The 26,224-nt window shown below is 34.9% G+C and overlaps 3 protein-coding genes across 5 annotated transcripts; 1 reads left to right on the top strand and 2 right to left on the bottom strand.

The window, feature by feature from the left end:
* Positions 1 to 2,026: 2,026 nt before the first annotated feature.
* On the bottom strand, positions 2,027 to 12,565 carry LOC115982807. 3 transcript variants are annotated; one of them, XM_031105527.1, is made up of 9 exons: positions 12,329 to 12,565; positions 10,117 to 11,825; positions 9,647 to 10,007; positions 8,735 to 8,819; positions 7,098 to 7,154; positions 6,420 to 6,479; positions 6,098 to 6,319; positions 3,951 to 5,510; positions 2,027 to 3,027 (listed from the first exon to the last, which is right to left on the bottom strand). In XM_031105527.1, the coding sequence occupies exons 2-9, from the start codon at positions 11,735 to 11,737 to the stop codon at positions 2,524 to 2,526; spliced, it is 4,470 nt and encodes a 1,489-aa protein (XP_030961387.1). In that variant the 5' UTR covers positions 11,738 to 11,825; positions 12,329 to 12,565; the 3' UTR covers positions 2,027 to 2,523. The 3 variants fall into 3 exon arrangements, with proteins under 3 accessions (XP_030961387.1, XP_030961386.1, XP_030961388.1); XM_031105526.1 differs by having other exon boundaries at positions 10,117 to 11,820; XM_031105528.1 differs by having other exon boundaries at positions 10,117 to 11,792.
* Positions 12,566 to 15,029: 2,464 nt separating this feature from the next.
* On the top strand, positions 15,030 to 17,671 carry LOC115982806 (yrdC domain-containing protein, mitochondrial-like). Its single transcript, XM_031105525.1, has 4 exons — positions 15,030 to 15,323; positions 16,063 to 16,238; positions 16,323 to 16,614; positions 17,269 to 17,671. Exons 1-4 carry the CDS (start codon positions 15,160 to 15,162, stop codon positions 17,333 to 17,335), a joined length of 699 nt encoding a protein of 232 aa, XP_030961385.1. The 5' UTR covers positions 15,030 to 15,159; the 3' UTR covers positions 17,336 to 17,671.
* Positions 17,672 to 20,808: 3,137 nt separating this feature from the next.
* On the bottom strand, positions 20,809 to 21,096 carry LOC115981262 (CLAVATA3/ESR (CLE)-related protein 45-like). The gene has a single exon (XM_031103422.1). The coding sequence runs from the start codon at positions 21,094 to 21,096 to the stop codon at positions 20,809 to 20,811; it is 288 nt and encodes a 95-aa protein (XP_030959282.1).
* Positions 21,097 to 26,224: the final 5,128 nt, after the last annotated feature.

Here is a 26,224-nt window from a genome sequence, read left to right as displayed (position 1 = left end):
TGTGTGCCCGGCAGTGACTTAGGAAACTTCGCCGCTGAGCACATTTGTTGCAGTGAGAACCATTTCCAAAGCCACTCACACCTAAACACCCACTTACAATTAACGACATTGGACCTCTTATTGCACTAATTTTAAAGATAATGATAATCCCCCACTAATAATTGGCTATAAATAGGAGGAGCTAAAAAGGGGGAGGGGGATGGAATTTTGGGAAGAGAAATAGAGAGAGAGAAAGAGAATCTAGAAAAGGAAAGAAACGCAGAGAGAAAGAAGAAAAGTGATCTCATTGAGTCTCAAAGTCTAGAACGACCCAAAGTAGGATAACCAAACCCACTATACAAATAAGTTGTGAGCCCAATTGAGATTCAGCCCAGTAATCTCATCATTGGTGCACACAGTGATATTTGAGGAAAACAACATGGTTTGATCCAAATGGACTCCACACATTGCACAGAGAGGTTCATATTAGCAATTTAGCAATTAATTTATTCACAAAAGTCATGTGGAATAGAGAAATTCAAAGTATTTTTTTTTTGAGAAATAATTACAACATGCTGCTAACCCGCAGCTTGAACCCTTTCCCCCCTAGACCTCAAAGCACTTTGTGCATGGGAATGTGCTAATTCAGCTACAAGGCATTTAGATTAAATAACTATACCAAAATTTTACACCCTCAAAATTAAATATTCACTTATAGAGTAAGTTCAATATATAAAATGTTGGATAATAAAAAAGTACACATTTTTAGGGTAAATGTTTTTTTTTTAAGACCAAAATATAAGCACAATATAACTCACTACACTAGATCTAGATGTGCTCGGTAGTGACCACATTTTTTTTTTTTTGATAAAATGTGACCACTTTATTTGGTTTGGGGTTGTGGTTTGAAATTGTACTTTTTTTCAAAATACATTTAATAATATTATTAATAATAATAATAATAATAATAATAATAACTTTAATATCATTTTGGCTCATCACACATCAACCCATTTTCTCAATTGGTTTTGTTAGTGTCATAGGCTTCGGTATTTCTCCTCATTCTATTGCATGTTGTGTAAATTAGGACGACGAATTGGATTAATTATTTTGTATAAGGGCTGTGTAAATCTTTCTCACGCGAGCATAGGCAAAAAGCTAGGGGTTCGAATGACCAGCTAAAAAAAAAAAAAAAAAAAAATCTAAGTCCAATAGACTAACAATGATCATACAACTTTTGCCCCCTCCCAATTATAATTTTTTTTTTTTAAAGATATTTTATCATTTCTTATTAATATATTAAGTCTTCAAGTTTATCCTAAACATAACTTATTTCGCAACTTTTTCTATACTTTGTTGAGATAGTAAGCTGTGAGTAGTGGACAATCACTTTTCGCATAAACCCACCACTAACATAACTTTTATTTTTCACTATCACAACCTACCGATTCAGTAAGTTGCGTACAAAATTGTGTTACTAGCTTTATTTTAAACAAAATATTTGAAAATTTCCATATTCAAGCTTCCTTCTTCATTCATGGCTTTTATTTATCTACAATTGGCTATCCATATATTCCCTCGCGCATATATTTGTCATAATGTAGTTACTATGAGATTTGTATAGTCAAGACAAACTGTTGAAAAGAAACTAGGGATTCAGAGTTGGGAACTTTCAAACGGTGTAAAGTGTTGTTTGTAATGGGGAGCTAATTAAATATATGCATGTGGCCCACGCAATTATCATGCATTCCGAAATTCTATGTTATTTATTTTGTTAGCCATAGTAGACGTTGTTTTCTCATGTGCATTAAAATCCTGTACCCATGGTCTTGAATCTTGAAAGTATCATTAGGGTAATATCAATTCATAAGACCATGCAAACACTTCCCACATTTTGTTTTAATTTCATCCTGACACTGCATTATGGGTGATTGAAGGCTGGATACAAGGGTATGAATATAAAAAAGTGCAGCTTGAAAACAAATGGTCAAAGGCAAAGTGCATCTCTAATACACCAAGAGTACACACCAAAAGAAACTACAACCTGTTAGTAGAACTGTGAAATTTTCTTTGATTGTTATGACTTATAAACAGTTTCTGCTATTCCGTGAAACTACATTATGTTAGCAAAAACAGCTACTCTCATTGTTATGAGAGATCAATGGAGAATATACATGCAAAATGTCTGTACACAAACCTAACTATCAAAACAAACTGACTGATATTATTACATCAACCAATGGATTAACATAATAACTGCCTATGTGAAATGCATACCTAGAGCCCATTACCCCAGCTTCCCCAAATCACTCCTGCTGTTTCTCATTCAATTCACAAAAATATTCACCGAGCAGACGGAGACCTTCATCCTAGCCTTGTATGCAGATGTTTGAATCACCAGAATCCCCTAATTCAAGTGTTGGGGAAGATGAGGACTCCATGAAGATCAAATTTCCTCACCTCTCTACTTCCACTCCGACACCTCTTGGGTGCCGAAATCCGAGGAAATACAACCAACCCTGGTTAGCATGGACAGATCAGCAATCAACCAAGTCTATCTTTACCATCACCACTGGAGCTTTCAAAAGTCAATCCTATGTTCAAACTTGTATTAGATCTGCATGCACGCTTCCTTGATTTTTTCATTGTGGGAGTAGCCAGAGGACCAAGGCTGAGCTGTTTTGCCATGACCACAGCATGTTTCTGCACTGTAACATCTGTGTTGCTTGTTTTTTTCTTCTTGCAAGATCTGTTGGGACGAAGCGAAGATAAATTTTTGGACATAGGACCTTCACTGGTTGTACTTTCTTCATGACTAGGCTTTGTGCTCAAAAGACGATCTGGTGCACATGAATCTAAACTCAACCAAGAAAAATTACTTGAATCATCCATCCCTTGATTAGACAAACCCAACTCAAGGGAAGGAGTGATGTCCTTTCCAAGGACATGAACATCGCCTTGAGGATCACAATGGGTCCTTGGTTCGCATTGTGTATCATTACTAGCTGCACCTGTTGCTAGATTTTCCAAAGCGATATTCTGGCCCTCCTATTAACAGGAGACAAAATAGAAAAATCCAGGAATAATTAGCTACTCTCCCAGAACAAAAATAAATGAAGTTCACAGAAAAGAAGAGAGAGAGAGAGAGAGAGAGAGAGAGAGATGGTGAGATAGCAAAAACTATAGAGACCAGAACAATGTCAACATGGCATAAATAAAATTTGTAAAGTAAATTAGTAAAGCCACCCAGTGTTCATAACGCTATGATATGCTTTAGGCCAAGATAGAATATAGAAGTCCTAGAAAAGGAGGGAGAGCACATTTGCAATATCAAAAATCAAAACACAAGGTGCATTTGATTTATCTTGGCCAATTAAAAGCAGCATCATTAGAGTGAGCTCCATATATATATAAATATATATTTTTGAAGAGGCACCTGGGGTATTGGATTAAGTAGTGAAAGAATGGCTGGGGCTGAATTAGCTGTCTTAGATTTGAATCTTTGCCTAACATGAAAACTGAATCGTCCTAGTTTCATTATTATAGCTATGCAAATTATCCAAAGCAGGATTCAATCATATACAATTATTCAATCAGAAGAGTTATACTAAAGATTAATAAATAGCAAGTACTTTAATAGAAATTATTTTGTTTTCAACTGATTATGCCAACTTTATAAGAAGAAACGGACCAAAGAAAGAGAAAAATGGCTGAAACGTCTGAAATGGGAAACCCAGTTTAACCAATCATCTAGAAAAATTTGCGAGCGCAAATTCTATAGTAGTTTTAGTTCTTCTGTGAGGGATGATGATGAAGCTTTCAAGATATAAAAGGTCAAACTTTACCTTGGAACCCAAAATTTTTATGTAAAATGAGGTTCAGTCTGCAAATATATAGAATTTGGAAGGGCAATAGCACTTAACAAAAAAAGATGCATGCTTCTCATTTCTCATAAGAAAGAGTTGAGTCACCTTATTATGAATCTCAGCAATTTGTTCACAGCCTGATCCATCCTCTCCTTCAGAATCAGCCATCTCCTCACACTCAAACTCTACATGTTCTTCAATTTCTTCATCAGAGTCGCTCAATTCTTCCTGTTCCATCACAATCTCTGGATGAGACTGGTCACCCATATCATCCATGGGAGATCTGCTGATGTTATTACTTGGTATTGCCAATCCATGGCCACCTGAAACAAGCTTAGTACTGACTGTGGGACAAATATCACCCTGCTCATAATGTGGGCCATTGATGTTTTGGGATTTCGTTGTAGACCCAGAGTGTGATGCTGCCACTACTGACATAGTTGGATTACATGCAGTCACATCTCTATTTTCCATGCCTTTCTTATTTCTGGATGTATAGCTTAGGTGGATCTCTAAGTCCAGTTCATTAGCTTTCTCCATAGGACTTGGTGGATTAACACTAGTAGCCAGACCACGACTTACTAGTGACTCAGTCTGGACAGCATCAAAAGCTTTCTCAGTACTTACTGAGTCAGTATATACTTGTTCGGTTCTTTGTAGCAGTGGATGGAAGTCAATGCCAGAAGATACTGCAGATTCCTTTGACTTCAGAGATTTATTGAAACCTTCAACATAGTTTTCTGGGTGAGGATTATGGAAGAGATCTAGGTTCAATTGAGGCTGATTTCCTGAAAAGAAACTGAAAGAACTAGAAGTGCTAGTGCTGCAGTTCAATGGGTAATAGGGCAGATGTCCATCTTCAGGGGACTGGAACAGTAAAGGATGCATCTGAAGATCAGAATCAATCTGTCTTTCCACAGGAATACATTTATTCTTAGCAACTTCAGATTCTTCTATATGGGAATATCTAACATTGTCTTTCAGTGGACTATTTTTTTTCCGTACAGTTTTTACTAAATGGGTGGTTCCCAAATTCATAGCATGAGGAACTCCAGAAACTAAATTTTCTATTCCAGAATTACCAATACCTCCAGGCACAGATTTCTTGGTAGATGCTCCAAACTGAAAGCCTTTGAAGTCTGTCTGAGAGACTACACGAACAGATGGTGGAAGATTCACAGGAGGCAAGTCTGGCGCTAATTTCACTAAGTGAGAATTAGAAGCACCACTTTTTTTACGAGCACGATAAGGCCGAAACCAGAATTGAGATTTTCTGTTATTTGACGTCATACCAGAAGCTGGATGATTTGGCTCCATGATATTAGATGTACCATTTCTAGCACTAGCAAACTGAGATGAAATATAAGGGTGCTGGGTACACTGTGACGAAGGTGAAAACTTGTGCATGATACCAGTCTGGAGTTGAGCCTCTCTAGACCCATCATAAATTTGCTGTTCCCTCATATGAGAACCCTCTTGTGATAGTGTATTCCCAGGAATGCTTTTGTCTTTTACATTTGAGCAAGGAAGTGCAGAAGAATTGAGGCTGAAGCCATCCGGCCTCCAATCTGCTAAAAACGCCTGGTGAACATAACCTTCCCCTGCATTATCTGTGCTCTCATCTCCACTTTTATTATCTTCTCCAGCATTTTCAGCCTGATCATCCTGTAGCAAGTACAACTGTACAGAGTTAAATTATCATTGACGAGATGAAGCTAAGCTTTATAGTAAGGTTTATGAGCCAAGCCCAGTCTGAGAACAAACTCTTCTACAGTTCTACCTCAATGAAAACGAGTAATGCTGAGGCGTGCTCAGTGCAAGAAGACCACATAAATGCATAGACTAATGCATGCACATAATCATATACAAGTACGAACACATTTACACATTAACAAGGTTACAAGTAAGCATTATATTAGCAAGTAAATTCATGGTTACTGTTTTTCTAATTCAATCATTTATGGACCATATTTCCCATTCTATTCAACATTACCATTACACTTGAAAGCTTAATAGGTGATGAACAAAGATTGCACTAAGTGACTCAAAGCAGAGGCCAACTAGTTTACAGTGAAAACCACAAATTTTGATGAGATATAGTCTGCAGCTGTGCGTGCATGTTTTAATTATTATCAGCAATTCAGACAAAGTTATCTGATCCATGGAAAACTAATTAGAATATTGTGTAAAAGCAATGGGAAGATGTGAAGAATTAAATTTCAATGCAGTTTTCTAGATCAAAGGTAACAAACCTCCTTTTCAGATGCAGTTTGCCAACTTGCCAAATCTGCAGTTTTGTTCTTTCTTCGTCTTGACTCATACAACCGCCGCCTCTCCTTTTTTTCTGCATCCTGCTTATATGACCTCTGAGTTCCAAAGGCAACACGCCACTGCCGAGGTAGTAAGGATGGATCTCTATGTGGGACAACAAATCGCCACACAGACATCCAATCTAATTTATAAACCTTAAGTCCCTGGGATATTTGGATCAGATAGTAAATCACACAGCTATCAATCAAACAGAAATCCTCTTAAGAAAAATAATAAATTCAAAAATCTCTAGGTTGAATTTACCTCCTGAATACAAGTTATCTCTTCCACAGTCAACGGAGAGGTTTTCATTTTCCGAACTGCCTGCATGAAGTAGTAAACAACTACATTAAAAGTTTACCGATGAACAAAAGGAGGACATAACCCAAATGGCATATTTGTTTATCTATCAAAACAATCTAACTAAAGACCACCTCCTGAACTGATATAAGACCAATGAATCACCAGTTAAAATATTCAAACATCCTAGTAACATAAATTTTTCTCAACCATCAAGGTGATGACATGTTTGGTAGAATAGACAAAGAATGCACATCCACTCTTTTGGATCTTCCACTTAATCTTCTTGCAATGTTTTAAGATACTTTGTGTTCACCATCATGACCATAGAGAATTTTTTTTTCAATAAAACTCTTATTACTTATCAAAAAAATTAGACCAAGAACAATAAATTTTGGAGATAGATAAAGATGAAGCCACAAATTAGCAGCATTGTTTTATACAATTAAAACAAAAAGGTTATAGCCCCACCACTTATAAGTTCTGTGTGGAGGGTAAGATCATGGGTTCAAGACCCATTGGGTGCATGTATCACTAGCCAATTAAAAAAATAGCTTAAAATGACTATCAATTAGGATGAGATAAGATGAGATCAAGATAATTTATAATTTATCTTGGTTGTGCTCAAGATTGTTGAGATACCTTTATGGGATTTTCTAGCGCTTTAGATGAGCAACGATTCTTTTGCCTAACAAAAATCTGAAACAAAAGTGATACATGTCAATTAAAATAGTCCACTATTGCTTAATCATGACAATTATGTTGATGAACTACAACACACCTCAAACCAACATGACACTAACCTTTGAACTTAAACAAACTAACAAATACTATAACTCCCTAACATCATGATCGTGAAACTCTAAAACCAACTGCAATCTTTATTCAACAATGTACATAATGACCAAAAAATTAATTGACTATATTAATCTCTTATCAAGTTTTTTTCTTTTTCTTTTTTAATCCTTAAGAAGTAGTACTGTAAAACAATTTATTTCCTCATAGAGAGAGGATATTGAATACACACAAAGACTCATAGGTAAGAAAAACTCACATCTAGTAAAACTCGTTAACCAAAGAGCTAGGATTGGAAATGGGACTTTTTAAAAGGATAACTGGCACAGCCCCTCTGATTCAGGGAACACAACCAAAATTATTTCAGAATTTATTGCTTCTGATTTTATTGTTGTTTGAAATCTCTCTTTATATATATATAAAATTAAAAAAAATAAAAAGATTTTTCAGACGGGAATCAGTGAGAATCAGATTTCAGGTTTTTAAGATAGGGATAAGATTTCATATTATTTAAATTTTTAATTGAGAATTTTGTGGGACATAATACACTCACAAAACACATTACCATAGCCATCAAGCAAACAATAATTTCAATTGAGTCTTGCAACGCATCTAGTTTCTTGCCAATGAGATTTGGCTCAAATGGTACTTCCTCCTTCCACAAGAATGGTTGGAGGGTGAAGTCGTTGGTTTAAAAACTACTAGGTGCAAGTGTAGCTTATCAATGAAAAAAAAAAGGTAACTAATTTCCTTTCATCTTTTGACTGATATAATAGAGTTTCAAGCCCTTAGAAGTTTGAACACAAGAAAACCAAAAAAAAAAAATTGTTTTTATGTCCTTCGCCATTAAGAGCTGCTTCCCTCCATTGCAGAAAGAGCAGGAGGAATAGAAACACAAATGTCTAAGCAAGCACAGAATTCTGTCTAAACAATGATTACCAGAAAAATTCTGTGTTTAGAATTCATCTAGGATGCACAGATACTCCACTTTTGCTCACATACCCGTTTCCAATCCATATCGTACCGGTATCATACCAAATACCTCTAAGATACATACCCAGTCATTTAAAAAAAAAAACAATACATCTAGGATACACCTGTGATATGACTTGGATATCATTCTAATCCAACCCCCAATAATGAGGGATAGCCCAAACTTGTAAGAATTTTTATTTATATGTTTTATATATTGGTTTCAATGTTGAACACTTACCTAGTTATCTATTATTTACTCTTTTGATCTTGGTTTGTTTTCTAAACATCATTTAATCCATGGATTCACTTTATTATCCATTATTGCTTTTAAATTGATATATGCTTAACAATATATAATATAAATTCTTAATAAGTTATTAATACATGTATCCCTAACATATCGTACCCTAAGTTTTTCAAAAAATGTTGTATTCCTGTACCCATACCCGTATCATATCCATACTCATATCTGTACCTGTGCATCATAGGAATTCATGGTCTAGAATTACCTGATGCTCCGATTTGCATGGAAGAAAGCGCTGTTGAATAGCCTTCCAATCTGTATTGTATTCCATCAACCCCAGTGCTAACAGCCTGCATTGATTCCCAATATAAAACATGTGAAACTTCACAAGCCTGCCTTATAAGGTTATTATAGATATTAGATTACTAGGACCATGGCACATGGAAGTACGTACAGGAAACAATTGTGCAACATAAAGGTTAATGTGTCACGCCATCATCAACTACAGAAATTTCCATTAAAAAAATATACAGAAATTAAATAGGTCCCACCTAGGAACTTATCAAAAAAAAAAATAGGACCCACCTAGGAACTAAAATGAAAAAAACTATTAGTTAGTTACATACTTGTATACTTGAAATAACTTCAATCATGTATGGAGATCTTAAAGCTACTGTTCCACCATTAGTCAGACCTGGTAAAATTGACTATGCAGCAAAGGCTTCTTTTAGATATGATTTCATCTCTCAGTGTATCAAACAATGTACCTATTCTAATAGGTGAATAAGGCATTAAGGATTGCAAAAATTGCGAATCATAGGAGAGATTCCTGTTAGAAAGCAATCCTAAGATTTTTATTTTAATTATTTATTTAAGATGTTATATTTTAAAAAATGAATCCTAAATTCCTAACATGCTATCAACTCCATAATTTTTATCAAAATATTTCTGTACCAGTGATATCCACACCTAAAGTCAGATGATTTCTAGATTTAAATTTCATGGGTCTTTCTCTTATACCATGACAAAAGTATAACTACGAAAAGCAATGCACCTCAAAATGAAGGCATTCTAAAACTGAAAATGGTGGGTAATCAATATCAATTAAAGCCCCCAATTCAGCAATAAAACAGTCAAACAGTCATCTACCAAACAGAGAAGAAAGCATGCAACTCACTCATCCTCTGCATCGGTGAAAAGCACCCGATTTACAACAGCTGCAGGGGGTGGCTTATGTGGAAATAATGAAGGATTGAAGAGAGGAAAAAATCTCTGAGTTAACTTTACAATTTCCTTGGGAACTAAAGCAACTGATTGCTTCTTGGTGCTTTCTACAAGTGCAGCAGCCATTGTTTTTTTAGGCGGTTGTTGACTGGGTGTAGATGAAACCATGTTAACAGCAGAGGTAATGGGTCCCCTTAAAACTTCAGAATTAGCTTCAGCATACAACGGGAAAGAACGAAGGGGAAACAGTGGTTCTCTTTCAAAGGGAGCATCACTACTAGATTTCACAGGACAATGTCGATAGTCCTGAACAGCTGTGAAAAGAATTTCATACCAATGGCAAAGCATATAAAGGTTAAACTTCTGAACAAGCAAATGATTGTAAAAGCATGAAAAACACTTGAAAGCTTCCACATAACATACCAGTATAAACATCGTCCATATATCTCCCAACTGAATTGAGTGGAGCCACATCCAAGATGGACAGTACCGGACCATTTATCGAAGGCACCCAAAAGGTGTCCTCGATGTTTTGGAAAGAACCCAATTGCTCATTGAAAACACGTACACATCTTCCTTTAGAAGGAGACATGTTTTGAGAAGCCAACATCCGGTTATTTACAGGATAGCATACACTTTGTGCATTAAATGGAGGACATGACTCTAAGGTGGATCGTGCTGGGGCCACTTTGGGATGTTCATCTGGCACTGATGAGCAAACATATGGAGGGTTAAAGCAAATACTAGGATATGGGACACTTCTCCAGGCTAATACTTCATTGCGTTTTTGAAGTATCTCAAAAATCAGTCCCCGAACCTGGGAAGCAATTTGTTGCCGAGAAGAGTCAAGAACACTCAGAGAAAATACTTGAATGAGAAGTTGCACATGTTCATGTATCAAACAATGTAACTGGCCTATTTGATGGAGTGTAAATCCATTTATAGAACCATCCTCTGCTGTGCATGAATGAGGCATCAAAGTTTTCCCACAATTAGTAGGGAAGACTGCAGTTGGTCCATTTGGCAAAACTGGCAAGAGGGGACGTAATGGCCTCTTTGCCTGTCCTGAAAGCTTCTTTTTATATTGGGCAGAGTTCTTTTGGCACCTGTTCTGCCTAGTCTCTGGCCGCCGCCCAGCTCCCCCAAACTCCTTTCTGGTTTTATCTCTAGGACTTTCATCAACATCACTCTCAAGCAACTCTTGAAGTTCTATCTCAAAATCAGCATCATTATCTTCATCCTCATCTTCATCATCAACATTTTCATTCTCTTGATTTGACTGACCATCACCATCTCCGCCATTTAAAACAGCTGCAAGAAACTTCCTGTATTCTTTTTCATCGTCAACATTTGGAAGGTCATCATCATCATCAGTTTCTTGAAGAAAAGTCTCAAGCTCATCGAGTGTAAAACTTGCAAGGGAATAACGAGCCCTAGTACGTTTGCAGATAGCATCCTCATTCTCTAAATCTACTATGGGCATCTGGGATTGTGTTGAATTACTTAACTCTCCTACCAAAACATCAATATAATCACTTTCACTGCCATTGTCCTTTGTTTGAACAGTATCAGTTTTTGGTTGAGAGTTTGAGCAAGATTTTCTCTTCTTAGGATTTCTGGAAACAGAATTTTTCAATTCCTTCTCACACACTCCTTCAAGAGACACCGAAGCTTGCATCACACTTTCCTCCTCGCCATGCTCAGAGTCTCCAACAGCCGAGTTTTGCACTGCACTACTTGGCTTCGACAAATTAACTCCCACACTATTATCAAAAGTCTTTCCCCCACTGTCAACAACATCACCATCCAAACCATCAATTTCAGAGCTCAAGCTCGAAGAAGCTTCCGGTGAAAGGGCTTCCTTTAGAAACGGGTTGAAATCCACATCTTCATCCTCATCCTCCTCATCTTCCTCCTCCCCCACTCCCTCATCCTCCTCATTTCTCAAACAACTTTCATTACATTCATTATCACAAGAATCATTTCGACGGCCACCACAATTCCCAACCTCAGTTACTTGTGTATTATTCGAACTTAAAGACATCTTCAACAAAATGAAACCTTTGTGCTCTCAAGATCCCAATAGACATCTAGATGCCCTGGCAAGCCCAATCATACATTACCATCCTGAACTATGCCAAAAGCAGAAATTAACCCCCAAACAAAAAACAAAAAAAAAAAAAAGTAATAGTACAGCCACAAATTATTGCCGAGGCAAATTTTTACTAATTCTCATTTGGACCCATCACTTTTTCACTTACTAATAACCGGTCAACCACATCATATAAAAATTTTAAAAACTGTTTGAAGCTTTAGTATTTTCCAAAAAATAAAAAACAAAAATTCAAACTCAACAAAGCATCAATTCCCGCATTATTATCCACATTAACAACTTAATTAGCCTACAATCCTAAAAAGCATGCTACTATACATATTTTACGATAAATTTAAATGCACGGACACGGCAAAATTGGCAAAGTACCCGTGTCCGACACGTACACGGCACGGTCGGATACGGATACAAACGTGTCGAATATGCACCCAGCCAAAAAAATTTGTTTTTTTATTCCGGGCACGGCATGGACACGGCCGGACACGGCAGAGCAAAAAAAAAAGAGAGAACTGTTGAAAAAACCTGGCATTCTTTCCGGCGATCCAAGGACCGTCGACCCACCACGGCGGTGAGACTCTGACTCTCTCTCTCTCTCTCTCTCTCTGGCAGGCGCACCTCGTCGTTGCTTCTTGCGTTTTCCGATCCTAATATTATTTTCTCTAAAGCTTTGGTTTTAGGTTTTAGCTTTGTCGTTCTGTTTTGCACCGTTGGGACCTTTCGTTGATTTGGGCTTTTTTGGTTGAGACACTACTTGTGATTTTGGATATGGGTCCAGACTCCAGATTGATAGGTTGGGCTTCTTATTTCTTAGTTTAGATTTTTTATTTAATACATTAATCTATATATATATATATATATATATAAAACCGAAACCTTTGCTGGCATCACAATTTTCCACGTCAGCACAATATTTAAAAAATAAATAAATAAATAAAAATTATAACTCCTCAAAACCCTAGCAACCTTACCCATCTCTCAAGTTAAGAAATATGAAGCCACGGTTTCTGCAAACTCTCTCTCTCTCTAGATGTAGGAAGCCCTAAAGCATTCAAGATCTACAATGCACGGTATAGATTTTAGCTTATAAAGTTCAATTTTTGTAAGGTTAGTTTTTTTTATATATTAATTAATACATAGTACTTTATTCACCATTGAATACTCATATAATCAATTTCCAATTCAGTGTTCAAGAATTAAACCAAAATTCTAATTGCGCTATCATAAAATATTATTATTAGTATGAATTTTATGGAGTTGCGGTGTTCAAGAATTAAACCAAAATTCTTTTAAATTATCTATAATATTTTGTCCTCTGAAAATTTTATCTCTTTGATTTTATTATATTATGTTTCTTAAGCTATAGAGAGATTTTCTTTGGTTTCTGCAAACTCTCTCTCTCCAAATGTAAGAAGCCCTAAACGCACGGTATAGCATTCAAAATCTACAACTCACGATATAGATTTTAACTTATAAAGTTCAGGTTTTGTAAGGTTAGTTTGTTTATATATTTAGTCCTTACGTTTAGGTTTAGGTTTAGGTTTAGGTTTTAAGAGATTTATATATTACTACTATGTGGCTAAATTTCTCATGACATCAGTTTTATGTTTTTAACAAAATACATCAGGAAAGCAAGAGAAGGTGCATAAATATTTAGTCCTTACGTTTAGGTTTAGGTTTTAAGATATTTATATATTACTACTATGTGGCTGAATTTCCCGTGACATCAGTTTTATGTTTTTTTTTTTTTAATTTGTTTAATGTGAGGTTAGTTTGTTTACATCAGTTCTTTATCTCAAAGATAAGGCTTTTATTTCTACCGCAAGAACTATTTAGGTATGTATCCCTTGCAAACACACATGAACTTAAATTGTCTTTTAATATATGCATGCTTTATTATTTTCTAATAGTTTTCCCGTGCATCGCACGGGTTAGCGACTAGTTTCTATATAGGACAGTACATTATTTATTTGTAAGATTATTGTTAAAATTTTATTATTATTATTTTTTTGTTTTTTATTTATGGATATCATTTTACCTTTTTACTATCTATTATTTCAAAATTAATATTAGATATGATTTTTAATATTTTAACAGTTTATTTTATAACCTAAAATATGTCCAAATATATTTGGTATTGCTGTACTCTAGTTTTTTAAGAAATATCGTACCTCATATATTGTTGTGTTCATATAATATCAGTATAATTTAAAACTACAAAATTTAGTTCTAAAACGGTAAAACCACCAACTAAACAAAAACCCAAAAAAAAAAAAAAAATGTATTGTATTAAAAAGTGGGGAAAAGGAGCCAAACCCTCAATAATAGGTATATCTATTGGACATCCAAAACTGAAGAATTTGAGGCTGTTCTAAGACAGCCTTTATGGATGATAACTGTTATTACTTCTTGTTGAATATATATATATATATATATATATATTTTTTTTTTTCCCTAATTAAAGGGAGATCCTCAAAACCAAAGTTAGGCATACAAGCATTTTTGTTTTTAATTTAAAAATAAATCAATAAAATTTTGTTTGGTTGAACATCTAACGAGGGAGTGATTGGTGCAACAGTTTAATATTGTAAAGAAGCAAGAAACTTATTTTTAACTCTTTTTGTTGCAGAAGATCAGCCTTAAGAAAGAGGCAAACTTGATGTTTTCAACAAAAAGGCAAATATAAAATGTTTTACTAAAATTTTATGTGTAAAATAATTTATACAAATTTGTGTAGATTGATTTGATTAACTAAAAATATTATATTTTTAACTAAATATTTACTAGCAAACAAAACATTATAAAATGAGAATGTTAGATTCAAATTTGTAATTATGGAATTATTTTTAAAAATCAAAATTTATAAACTCTTAAGTTATGTTATTTTGCCTCCTCTAAAAATATAAAAAGTTACCTTATTTTGATAAGAGTTTTGTTTTTTTTGTTTTTTCAATTAATTGGTATCTTATGGTCTTTTCTACTACACCCGCAAGATTTAAATCCCCAACAATAATTCTATATAAATAAATAAATAAATAATACCCACGGTAATTTAAATTAAAAAATAATTATTTTTATTTTTATAAATAAATAAATAAGTAAAAATTTTTATTAAAAATTAAAAAAAGAAAAAAAAGAAAACCACAACCACCACCACAATATATGTCACTTCCCTTTCTCTATTATTTATGGTCCCCTTTCTTTACCACATTTTCACTATACACACACACACACACACACACACACACAAAAGAGCTTTGTAACCCATGTGGAACTTATTAAGTGGTGTTTATCAGGTGCGCCATTTTTGCACAGTGAGATAGATTTCTTATGTAATAAAAAATAAAAAATAAAAAATGTCTCAGAATTTGGAGAACTGCCATGTGGGTGTTGAAAATAAGTTGGGTGTGGTTCGACCTGCCACAGAAGAATATGCTGAGGAGGCCATTGAAGCTCTTAAAGCTCAGAAGGTTATTGCAGTACCCACCGATACACTCTATGGATTCGCCTGTGATGCTTGGTATGTGACTTTAACTGGTTCAGGGTTCTCTTACTGATTGCCTATGACTTATATTTATATAAGTATTGGTTTCTAGTTTCTTGTCTTTTTAGCTTCGGAATTTGTTAAACTTGGGTTTAAGGTGACTAGAATTATTGTGAAAATTAAGAAATTTCATGATTGTTGTGTTTGATAAGTCATCACTTATCCAAAAGTTTGCTTTTTTAGAAATGGGTGAAGAATCTAATCGTTTAAGGATATAAGGTGAATAGAATTATTCTGAATTTTCATGGTTGTATTTGAAAATTTATCCCTTACCCAAAAGCTTAATTTTTTTTTTTTTTTTAATGATGAATTCAATCATTTTTAAGTTTTTAGGAAACGATGAATTTAATCGTTTCAAAATAATTCTAACACTGCCCTCACCTGTTATTATGAGAGTTGTAGCAGAGACAGGATTCAAACTCAGGACCACTTGCTATGATAGTACTGTAAATTATCACTTATCCCAAAAGCTTATGTTGTAAGGAATGAGTGAATTTAATCATTTAACTATGTACAAACGTCGAATGCGTTTAAGAATGTTTCTATATAGTTTCTGTACATCCAGCCTTTTATTTGTTTTGGTGTCTTAATCATTATGCTTTGAAAGAAAATTCATCTTTACTACACAGTTTTGGGAAATAGCCTGTCTCAATTCTGTATGTGCATTCATCACTTTGGAGGATTTATATTTTGGCTTCATTTCTTGTGGTGTCAGTTCTAGGGAAGCAGTTAATAGGATATACGAGATTAAAGGACGTATACATACAAGCCCTTTGGCAATATGTGTTGGGGATGTATCTGATATAAAGCGCTTTGCGGTCACAGACAATTTGCCACATGGCTTGCTTGATTCTCTACTTCCAGGGCCTGTTACTGTTGTCCTAACGCGAGGTTTGTGACTCAGACATTTGGACTTCAGCTGTTAATGATTTAACTATGACGTGATCTAAGAGTAGATATTTGAATCTTGTACAGGAGAATCAAGTATTCTTGAGAAGTCATTGAACCCAGGATTGGATAGTATAGGAGTCCGAGTGCCTGACTGTAACTTTATCAGGGTTATTGCTCGTGGTTCAGGAAGTGCACTGGCCCTTACAAGTGCAAATCTGAGTGGGCAGCCAAGTAGTGTCTGCATCAAAGATTTTGAGAATCTATGGCAACACTGTGACTTTGTTTACGATGGGGGTGAGCTTCCATCTGGTCGAGCAGGCTCAACAGTTGTGGATCTCACCAGGCTAGGAAAGTACAAGATTCTTAGACCTGGAAGGTAGGAGTTAGTAGAACACTTTCCCATATTGTGAATTGATGAGAAAAAAGGAATGAGAAATATGATAATCATAGCTTTTGAATCAAACAGCTCTGAATGTTGTGAAGAAAATTTTGAAGAAAATTTTGATAAATATTGTTTAGTAGAAGTAGTATATTAGTTGTAATATACGTCTTCATAATTCTGTGAACAGATTCTTCAAACATTGCATTACTAATTGTAAATATGTTAAAAGAATAATAATATTATTATAAGTTCCATTTTTAAATATTTGGAAGGAAATGGTTGAATTTTGTATTTTTGATGCTTTCTGATATGAAAAATACAGTGAAACGTGAGAAATATACTGTCCTCCGCTCAAAAAAATGAATAAAAATAATTAATTTTTTTTAAGCTGTTCTAAAATTCAAGTTTCATTTATTAAGCAACAATTCATGCTATGAATATCATAATTAGATATGTAATGAACTAACGCCCATCCATATGTAAATATATCTTCTTTTGTTTTTGCACATGGAATTTGTTGTTGCTGCAGAACTATAGACTTTTGTGTGATGTACAGAAATTCTTAACATGGAGTTTTTATGTAAATCCTACCTGTGTTAATAAAGCCCATGAGGGTTGACTGGCTTATGTTTTGCTTTGTATTTCCAGTGCTAAGGAAGAGACTGTTTCAATTCTTGAAAGACATTCTCTACTAGAAGAAATAACTGCTACTTGAGGAAGTGATGAAACAATATTCTGGTCACTTATGTTATTGATACTAAATGTTTTATTACAGAGGTAGGAAAGGTTCTGATTGGGTGTGGGTGAAACTGTCCTGTCTATGTCATTGTAAATTATTCAACCACTAGAGTTGTATTCTTGAATTAGATATGTAAATTGTTAATTATGGTAACGAGATTCATCCATAAAGGGGTGTATATATATTCATTGCCATGGAAGCATTGGACATGTAGTAGAAATAAATTGTGTACATCTGGTGAATCTGAAATCATTCCCTTGTCTTTTGCATAAAATTTAAAAGGAATTCATCAACCTATTAACAATGAGCTTACTATTAAGTGGTGAACACTGTCAACAATTCATTAATATGTGAAGCGAATTTCTGTTGTCATTCTTACATTCAGCATAAGAAAATATTGAGGAAGTGAGTGCCTTGTGTCTGGACGTCATATTTTTTGCAGGGCTGCATTTAATGTCAGCAGGGAAATATATCTGAAGATGATTCAGGCTAATATGTTCTTCTTTTACTCCCCCACCCTTCTTCCCCCTTCTCTTTTGCCTGATCACTGACTTTATATCTCTCATGCATGTATCATTATAGACGGTAGTTAAAAGTCAAATTGTAAACTGCCAAGAGGATGTAAAAGGGTAAGGCCAGAAAATTGCCGTCATTTTTTTGTCCTTTGTCCACTTCACTGCAAATTGCTCCTCCATTGGTTGAGATGGTTGACTAAAACATCACCATTTTTCCTTTGGTTCTAGGTCAAAGGGTCACTCTGCCTTCGTGAAAATGTTTATGAATACATGCTGGGATTGAAGATTAATCAGGTGCACACAAATTAGAGAGTTTGCTTTAGTGTTGATCAGGTTCATTTTTTGAGAACAAGCTCTTATGATAAATGTGTATTCTCTTTGTTTGTTTGTTTTTTTTTTTTTTTTTTTAATTAATTAATTTGCTATAATAGGGTGTTTGAGTTCTCTAATATATGTGGTAATTATAATGTGGATTTGATTAGCAACAAATTCCATCTGAGTTACTTAGGACCTCCAGATTGTTATTCTACTTGAGAATGTAAAACAAGAATAAGAAACCCAGCTCAACATAATGGGATCATAAGAGTTCCAAAATATTGCCGTTGTGTTAGTATGGCCTCATGGCCTAGTGTCCTTTAATCTGCCTTGTAACCTTTTAACAATTGTTTCTGCTTGATGATGTGGAAAATTAACATGGGAATTGCACCAGGAGGTCACACTACAATTGAGTTCATTCTGCAAGTAAGTAGATAATTTGCTAGCTCCAAAATGAAGCAAACCAGTGTAATGAGGTGAAATCACGATAGGAAACTTCTAGGAATAGGCTGTTTCTTCTCATACTATTTATGTCTTGTTATGCAAATGCTCCAATGGTATCACGTATATCAATGAGTTGTTGAACAGCATAGTGCCATCCCTGCACATCTGGTTGCTTTCATAACAAATATAACTGTGTTAGATTGAATTTTCCTTGAAATAATTTCAGAGTTCCTCACACCACCACCGATGCATGTGTATAAGTTGTTGGCATTCTTTCTTTAGAGCTTTTACATGTGATTTTTTAAAACATGAACATCTATGTTCTATCTGCTAATCACAAGCTGTTTTAGCTCGTTATTTAGCACGTCAATGTCAATGAATGGGGCACAATGGGAATATTCATTCATGCATTTTAGCTGCCACCTTATGAATTCCTATTGTAGAGCCAGTATAAATGGGAGTACTAGGCAAGTAAGGTCACCCTGGTCATGTCATGCTTTAGGGAAAATAGTTAAAATTCTAGGCTTGCATAGAGAGAGAGAAGTTGTGTGGGGGGGGAGACAGTGGATAGATTCACTGCAGTATTCATTTTAACGAAAAGTTTGAAATATTACATTAGATAAAATTTTCTGATGATCCTGCCTCCTTACCTTTCCACTAATATTGCTTTGTCCCCTCCCCTGACCCAATCCCAATGTCTCACTTTCTGCAGATGCTCTTGGGAACATTCTTGTCGCTATATAATTGCTAAAGATGTTATCTTTATTGCACTTCTAGTGTTTCCCTACACTTATTATTATTATCATCATCATCATCATCATCATTATCATTTCCCTATGATTATATATCCTCTGTTTATCGTCATTCATATTGACAAGACATACGTGAAGAACCTTGTAATCTGTCAAAGATGTAAAGAACGACCACTTTTTCTCCAAAACTTTCATTGAAACAACTCTTCAGCTGATGTCTACGCCCAAGTTATGTGAAATAAAAATGGTTGGAATCCCTCCTCTAAATTGCTTCTCTCACACACCACTACTTTCCCTTTTGCTGTTGTCAGCATCCAAGAAGATGAGCTAAGATTTGATGATATGTTAGGCTGCTTGAAGTTCATTATCTTTGCACTGATTTTGGTTTTGTAGAACAAATCTGAGTATGCGGTGGTTTAGAGGTTACGGCCAGACCAGATCATGGTGAGATTCTACGCCAATTTCTGTATTTATCTATTGCAACTAGGTATTTTACTGGAGATCTAATAATATGAAAAAAAATTCCATATTGCTGTCTTGAGAAAGATTAAAAGAACTTGAAAAATGGTGAGTATTTAACCTAAAGTCATCAGGGATGTAAGCTCTAACTGTAGAAAGACATAAGAGCTGCTCTTTTTTTCTAGTTAATATCACTTGTAGGCAGTGTTTCATTAAGAAAAAAAACTAGAAAATTAACCAGGAAGAATTGATTACCTTTTTCTCTGGACAACATATCAATTTCTATCTATTTTAGTTGAAAGCCTTTCAAGAGATGGATGTTGAGAGAACGATATCATGAATGTTATTGCCTGTGTCACTGCATTTGTGTGTTTGTTGAGGGTGGAAGAATTCGAGTTCTCTTTTTAGTTTGAGATAATTGAAGTATGATAATATGATTTTTACGTGTAAAAAATACTTATTTACACTCTTGAGAGCATTAGAATTACAAAAGAATTTCACTATAATCTGCTAGAATCTGTCGTACTAATGCAAACAAATATAATATTTTCCATTAAGGGAAATTTAAGAATGACAACTATATATGTTTCTCTGTTGAGAGCCTGCACCATCAACTATAATGTGTTTCTGTCAGTCAATGATTATGATTTCAGCTTACAATACAGAGATGATGCTTGCTCACTGCATGCCATTTAGGACTTCCTCTAGTAGCTTGACTATACACATCTCTCTATAATAAAGGCCTCTTGAAACAAGTTTGAAAAAAGAAAAAGAAAGGGGAAAAAAAAACCAGGAAAAAAAGGGGGAAAGAAGCAATCAACCAACCAACAGACCCTCATGAAAGTTTCCTGATAGAACAGAAAGAATCCACTACCTTCTAGTTTCCTCTTCTTTGCTAGAAGCTAATTCTTTCTATCGATGTCAACTTGTTCACCATCTTTCTATTCAGACTAACTAGAATGCATTAAGACCTGTTGTGGATAGGATCTGATCCTTTTCGTACTTTCCGCTTGCTAGCTTCATTTGGATTGAACTTCTTGTTTACTTGTGCTGACTTCTTCTGATCTGTGTTCATTCCCTCTGTGGCAACAACCTTAAGAATACGTCGATTCTGTGCTGATATCCAATGATCTTCTTTGCCTTGCTTGAGGGCAAGGTCTATACTTCTTAAGCCAGTAACTTTATCTAGTTGAACGGCTAAGATTCCAATGCAGATAAGAAGGATGAAGGCTCTATCAGCATTAAAAACCATGGTTTCTACCCTCAGAACAAACAAGAAGAACAGAAGTATCTTCCTTTTGTTTAGGATAATAACAGAATAAGCACTTCTGAGCTTGTAAGCTCTCTATTCTTATGTTCCATTCCTGTAGATATATGTCTGTTATATATCTCTCATTGGATTTGTAGGAAGCTTTAAAGCATAAAGCAAAGAGGGACCCAAAACACCTAAAGGAATTTTAGATTCACTCTGCACTCTAAGCAAATTAAGGCTGTTATACAAGAATCTGCAAGGAGAAAAAAAAAGTGTTGGAACAATACCCTTGAGAAGCCAAGTATCTTTTTTCAATATATTTTTTTCACCTCTACATCTCTTATGATTCTATCATTTGCCCCGCTTTTGTCTACTAAGGAAAAGCCAAAACCCAATGTCTTGGATTTATGGCCATCTTGCCACATCACCCGACCATGCTTACTTGTACATGCACCTTAGACTGATATATTCTTCTAAGCCTCTGGTCCCACACACACAGAGTAGAGAGTTCAGTTAATGTGGGTGCCCACAAATTGTACTTTTAAGTCCAACATATGCTAAGTACTTAGAGAATAACTTAATTATCATAAGATGAAGAATTGAATGGAGGGGGGGTGTTATGGTAAATACCAATTCCTTTGTTATGAAGAAAAGGAAGTTTTTGTTTTTTTGATTTTTTTAACTCAGTAGACAGAAGCCATGGGCCACCAAAAACTTGTATAAGTTGCTATAGTGGCAAGCAACTCTCATATAAAGAATAGATGAGGGAAAGAAAGAAGGGGGGAAAATGGAATAGAACAGCCCCCAAAAGAAACAAACTCATGCTTTATGCCATTCTAAGATCTTCTCTCCACTTTAGAATTCCAAGCTCTATTCCCCATGCAACCATAAAAAAATTACAGCACTTGGTTTCTTGTGCTAAATGTCTTTCTTTATGCTTTTCTTTTGGCTGCCAAGCTCTAAATCCCCCATTCAATATTTCAGATAAGACCCTACTTCATGCCTCTCTCTCTCTCTCTCTCTCTCTCTCTCACACACACACTCACAGTTAATTGTTCTCGTTTATTTATGCTGACCATCTTTTTCTTTATTATTATTTTTTTATAATTATATTACAGTGTACAGTACCACATGCGACTAGGAACATTCTAAAGCATAAGTTCATTCACTTTATCAAAATCTGGTGTCATGGTGCCTTAGGTGACTGGTCATGGTCCAAGCAAAAATACAAGGGGGGCTTGGGTGTTTTGTTAATGTGCTGATTCTTTGCTTTTTTATCCTCCAATTAAAGTGAAAAGAGTTGGAATGAGTTGTTGCTTTCTGGTCTACGTTTTTCTCCAAGAGGTTTGAATTTTCTTTTTGAGGGTTTTAGGGATTAAGCATCATGCATGAACCCATGTGAATTGTAATCTAAGCTTTTGTTTTTAGAGTACAAGATAATTTGAAAAGCACATGGATCCAAATTAAACTCCATGGATGGCACCAAACTTGTGGACACTTACGAATTCAAGGATACAAGTTTAATGCAGTCATGTATGTTTGAGGATGTGATATACACATGTAGGTGATGTTTCATGGGATAATAGTTCGAACATAAGAGCACTTGACTAACCCCTCGGGTGTGTGTAGTTTCCCGTCTTGCACATCAAATAATTATAGGGAAGAATTCCTTTGGGGTGATTCCAAGGTGCTTGCTAAGGAGACTTGAATCCAAACCTTATGGATCACATGGAGTCTTGAAAATAACTAGACTAACTTCTATGATGAATAGAAATGTTATGTTAAACTGCAGTGGGGGTACTTTTGAATTGGACGTGACAACAAAATATTGGTGCAAAAAACCACGTGAGACGTATTGGGAATGGCCTCTGTTGCTTTAATGACCTTGAAAGTGGCTTATTTGAGTAGATACTATACCTCTATGCCTAAACATCAAATTTTCCTGGACGTAGAATTACCCCCCACCCTTCTCTCTCTCTCTCTTTCTCTTCCATAGACTGGGTGATAAATTTTCTTAAATTTAGATTCATTCTACTGATTTAACTTTATTCTACTGTATGTTTTTGCTTGAGGATTTTCTCCTATGTTGTTTCTAACAAAATTAGAACAATTTATACAAGACTTAGCAATAACAACCTCCTATTAATCACATTATATTCTTGTTTAGCTTTTTAGAATTTTTAGTATCTATATGGATCACACTAAGATTCTAAACATAGGTTGTTTTAGTAGCAGATGCAACGAATACTATTTGTGACGAGGCATCACAATCTCCCTCACATATACCCTAATATTCTTGTTAAGATCCACACTGTGTTGTGGTGTCCCTAAGTCACAATGTGTTATCAATACCATTTGTCACAACTTGAGGAAAGTGGAAGTAACATTTGCGATATACCCTAAAAGAACTAGTCAAGTTATAATTAGTACTCATCGTAATCACTTATATAAACCAAATCGACCTAGCAAACACATGATATGAAACCCAGCATACACCTATGCAATCCACACTCATATCAAATCCATCCAATATCAATCTAGATTTAGGGTAACATATCTAATGCATATTAAGTCTATATGAGCTATGTTAGTGGTTAAGCAAAGCCTCATTTGTAACTTAACTAATATATAATAAAAGAAAAAAGAAAGATTATAGCACAGATATAGTTAATGATTTTCTTAGTGGTAAAAATCATGCTTGAATTCAAATGCATGAAGAGACAAAGGAATAACACACACAAAGAGAAATCTGGTGAATCTGCTGGTCTTGGTCGGTTCCAAGTCCCAAGAGGCATCTTGGCTTCTAGAGAAATGGATGCAATTGGCCACTGCTGTTCTGGTTCAAGCCTTTGCCACATTAGGAAATAAAAAAGTGCTAGGTGGGGCTTTTTACTTAAAATTGTGGTACGGCTAAGTACTATGTTAATGTTCATGTACTTATTAGATACCCTTAGCTTCTATTTTTTATTTTTGTTAATCATTAGAATCTTTAATAATTAGGTGGATCCCATGCTCTCTTATCATATAATCAGCATCAAAACATAAGAAAACAGAGTTAGGCTTTCTAGATTCTCGAGTTTAGTCTTAAAGTCGTGGCTTTTGGTTAGTTTTGTTTTAAATTTTAGGACCCAATAAGGTTTAGGCTTTAGCTCCCCCACATTAACGGTCTCAGTGCAATGTCTCCATCCATATGGTCTACTGAGTAAGCCACCATACAAAAAGAAAAGAAAGAAAAAGGAGCACAACAAAGCAAGTAAAAGAAGATAAAAGCAAATTGAGTTGGTATTTGTTACAGATCATTATTCATTACCCCATCTTTGAACAATTCCCTGTTCCATTACTTTTTCCAAAGTTTATTTGTTTGATTAATACTGTAAAAACAAAGAACATGTGATTAAATTTAAGCATTAATGCAGCATTTTGTGGGTCATGCTAAGCCACCACTGGGAAACCAGCATCATTGATCATGTGGCATGATCCATAATCCATTAAGACATGGTGAACAATGATTTTGATTAGCAACAACCATGCGTATTTGTAATATTTTGAATTAAATTGAATTGGATAAGTTTATGTTGTGCAAGTGTGCGTTGAGTCTCACATTAAATCTTTACTTAGGTTGAATTAGATTATAAAAATGATTATCGCTGAAATGAAAGATGAAATATAAAATTGTTGTAGAGAAATAAAGCAGATTTGTCGAATTAGATTATAAAAATGATTATTGTTGAAATGAAAGATGAAATATAAAATTATTGTAGAGAAATAAAGTAGATGTAGGAAACTTATAGAGCCGAAGTAAAAGAGAAAGTAGAAATGGAAAAAACACATAGAGTTGCGTGATTTGGCTTGCGAGCCTACATCCACGCTGTATGTTACAAACAACCTTAAGAGCATCAGGATTGGTAGTGTCAAAAATTTAGCAATTTGATATCACAAAAAACTATTTTATCTTTTTTGCCACCTACTCTCGCGCACCCTTGGCAGCAAGGGTTGGGATTCAAGTCTCTAAGAGGGAGTTTCACACACATATACACTTAGATTAGTTTAGAGTAGAAATTCTATCTTGTATTAAAATATATATATATATATATATATTGTCACCTCACTTTACAAAACACTCGACATCTGTGGTTTTATTTTAGCATTCAACGTAATAAAATAATATTTGCCTCATCACACGCGCTTTTGCACATGCGATGAGATTTTTTTTTTTTGTCATAATTTTTCATTCATTCCAATTTGAGGTTTACATATTTTCTCATTAATATTACATATTTAGAACTACTAATACAACCAAAGTGTAGCAAAAAGAAAAAGAAAAAACCTGTTTTTTATTTTATATACATAATTTTTATTTTGAGAATCTAATGTATAAGTGGATAAAGCAATTTGAAAATAACAGAAGTGTGACCCTATTTTTTGTTAGGCAATGTTTTACTGTGAGTTAGAATTGTATTTTTATCAAATTGTTTTTGAATTTTGCCTCTACTTAAATATAAGCATGTAGGGCTATTTTTGAACAAAAAAATAAATATACAAAATAGGAAAAGTTCCTTAACTAGTAGTATAGATAAACAACCTAATAAAATAATATATCCACCACGATACAAAACATATTCATTACAATAAACAACAGCCACAGCCACCACTACAACCACCACAGCCATGGGAACTACCGCCAAAACCCACACCACACAATCAACACAACCCGACCACACAAACTCACACCACCACAAAAACCCACACCCAACCTGACTGCACAATGCACACACATACAGTTAGCAAATCAATGTCACTGACCCATCATCATCATCATCATCATCCAACTTGCCTCACACCTAGACTCAAAGCTGCAACCAAAAATGACGCTGTCATAGTCGATGATGGTAGCGAAAATTTCAATTTCAACTTCAATTCGTTCCTCTCCATAGCCGAATTCCTCTATCTTGCTTCTTCCTTGATTGGTCTCGTGGTGAACCTAGCATTTGGGAGTCATTGAGATTATAACACGTGTCTATTTTTAAACCTATGTCACCATCTTAACGAGTCCAATATACTACATGCATTGGACCTAAACTTCATCCTAAAATATATTATTTGCTTTTAGCATTTGAGCTACAGTGCA

This window comes from Quercus lobata, chromosome 3 (assembly GCF_001633185.2).
Source record: "Quercus lobata isolate SW786 chromosome 3, ValleyOak3.0 Primary Assembly, whole genome shotgun sequence".
Classification (NCBI taxonomy): domain Eukaryota; kingdom Viridiplantae; phylum Streptophyta; class Magnoliopsida; order Fagales; family Fagaceae; genus Quercus; species Quercus lobata.
The sequence above is the reverse complement of the archived record's forward strand: the minus strand, read 5'-3'. Positions and strand labels throughout refer to the sequence as shown.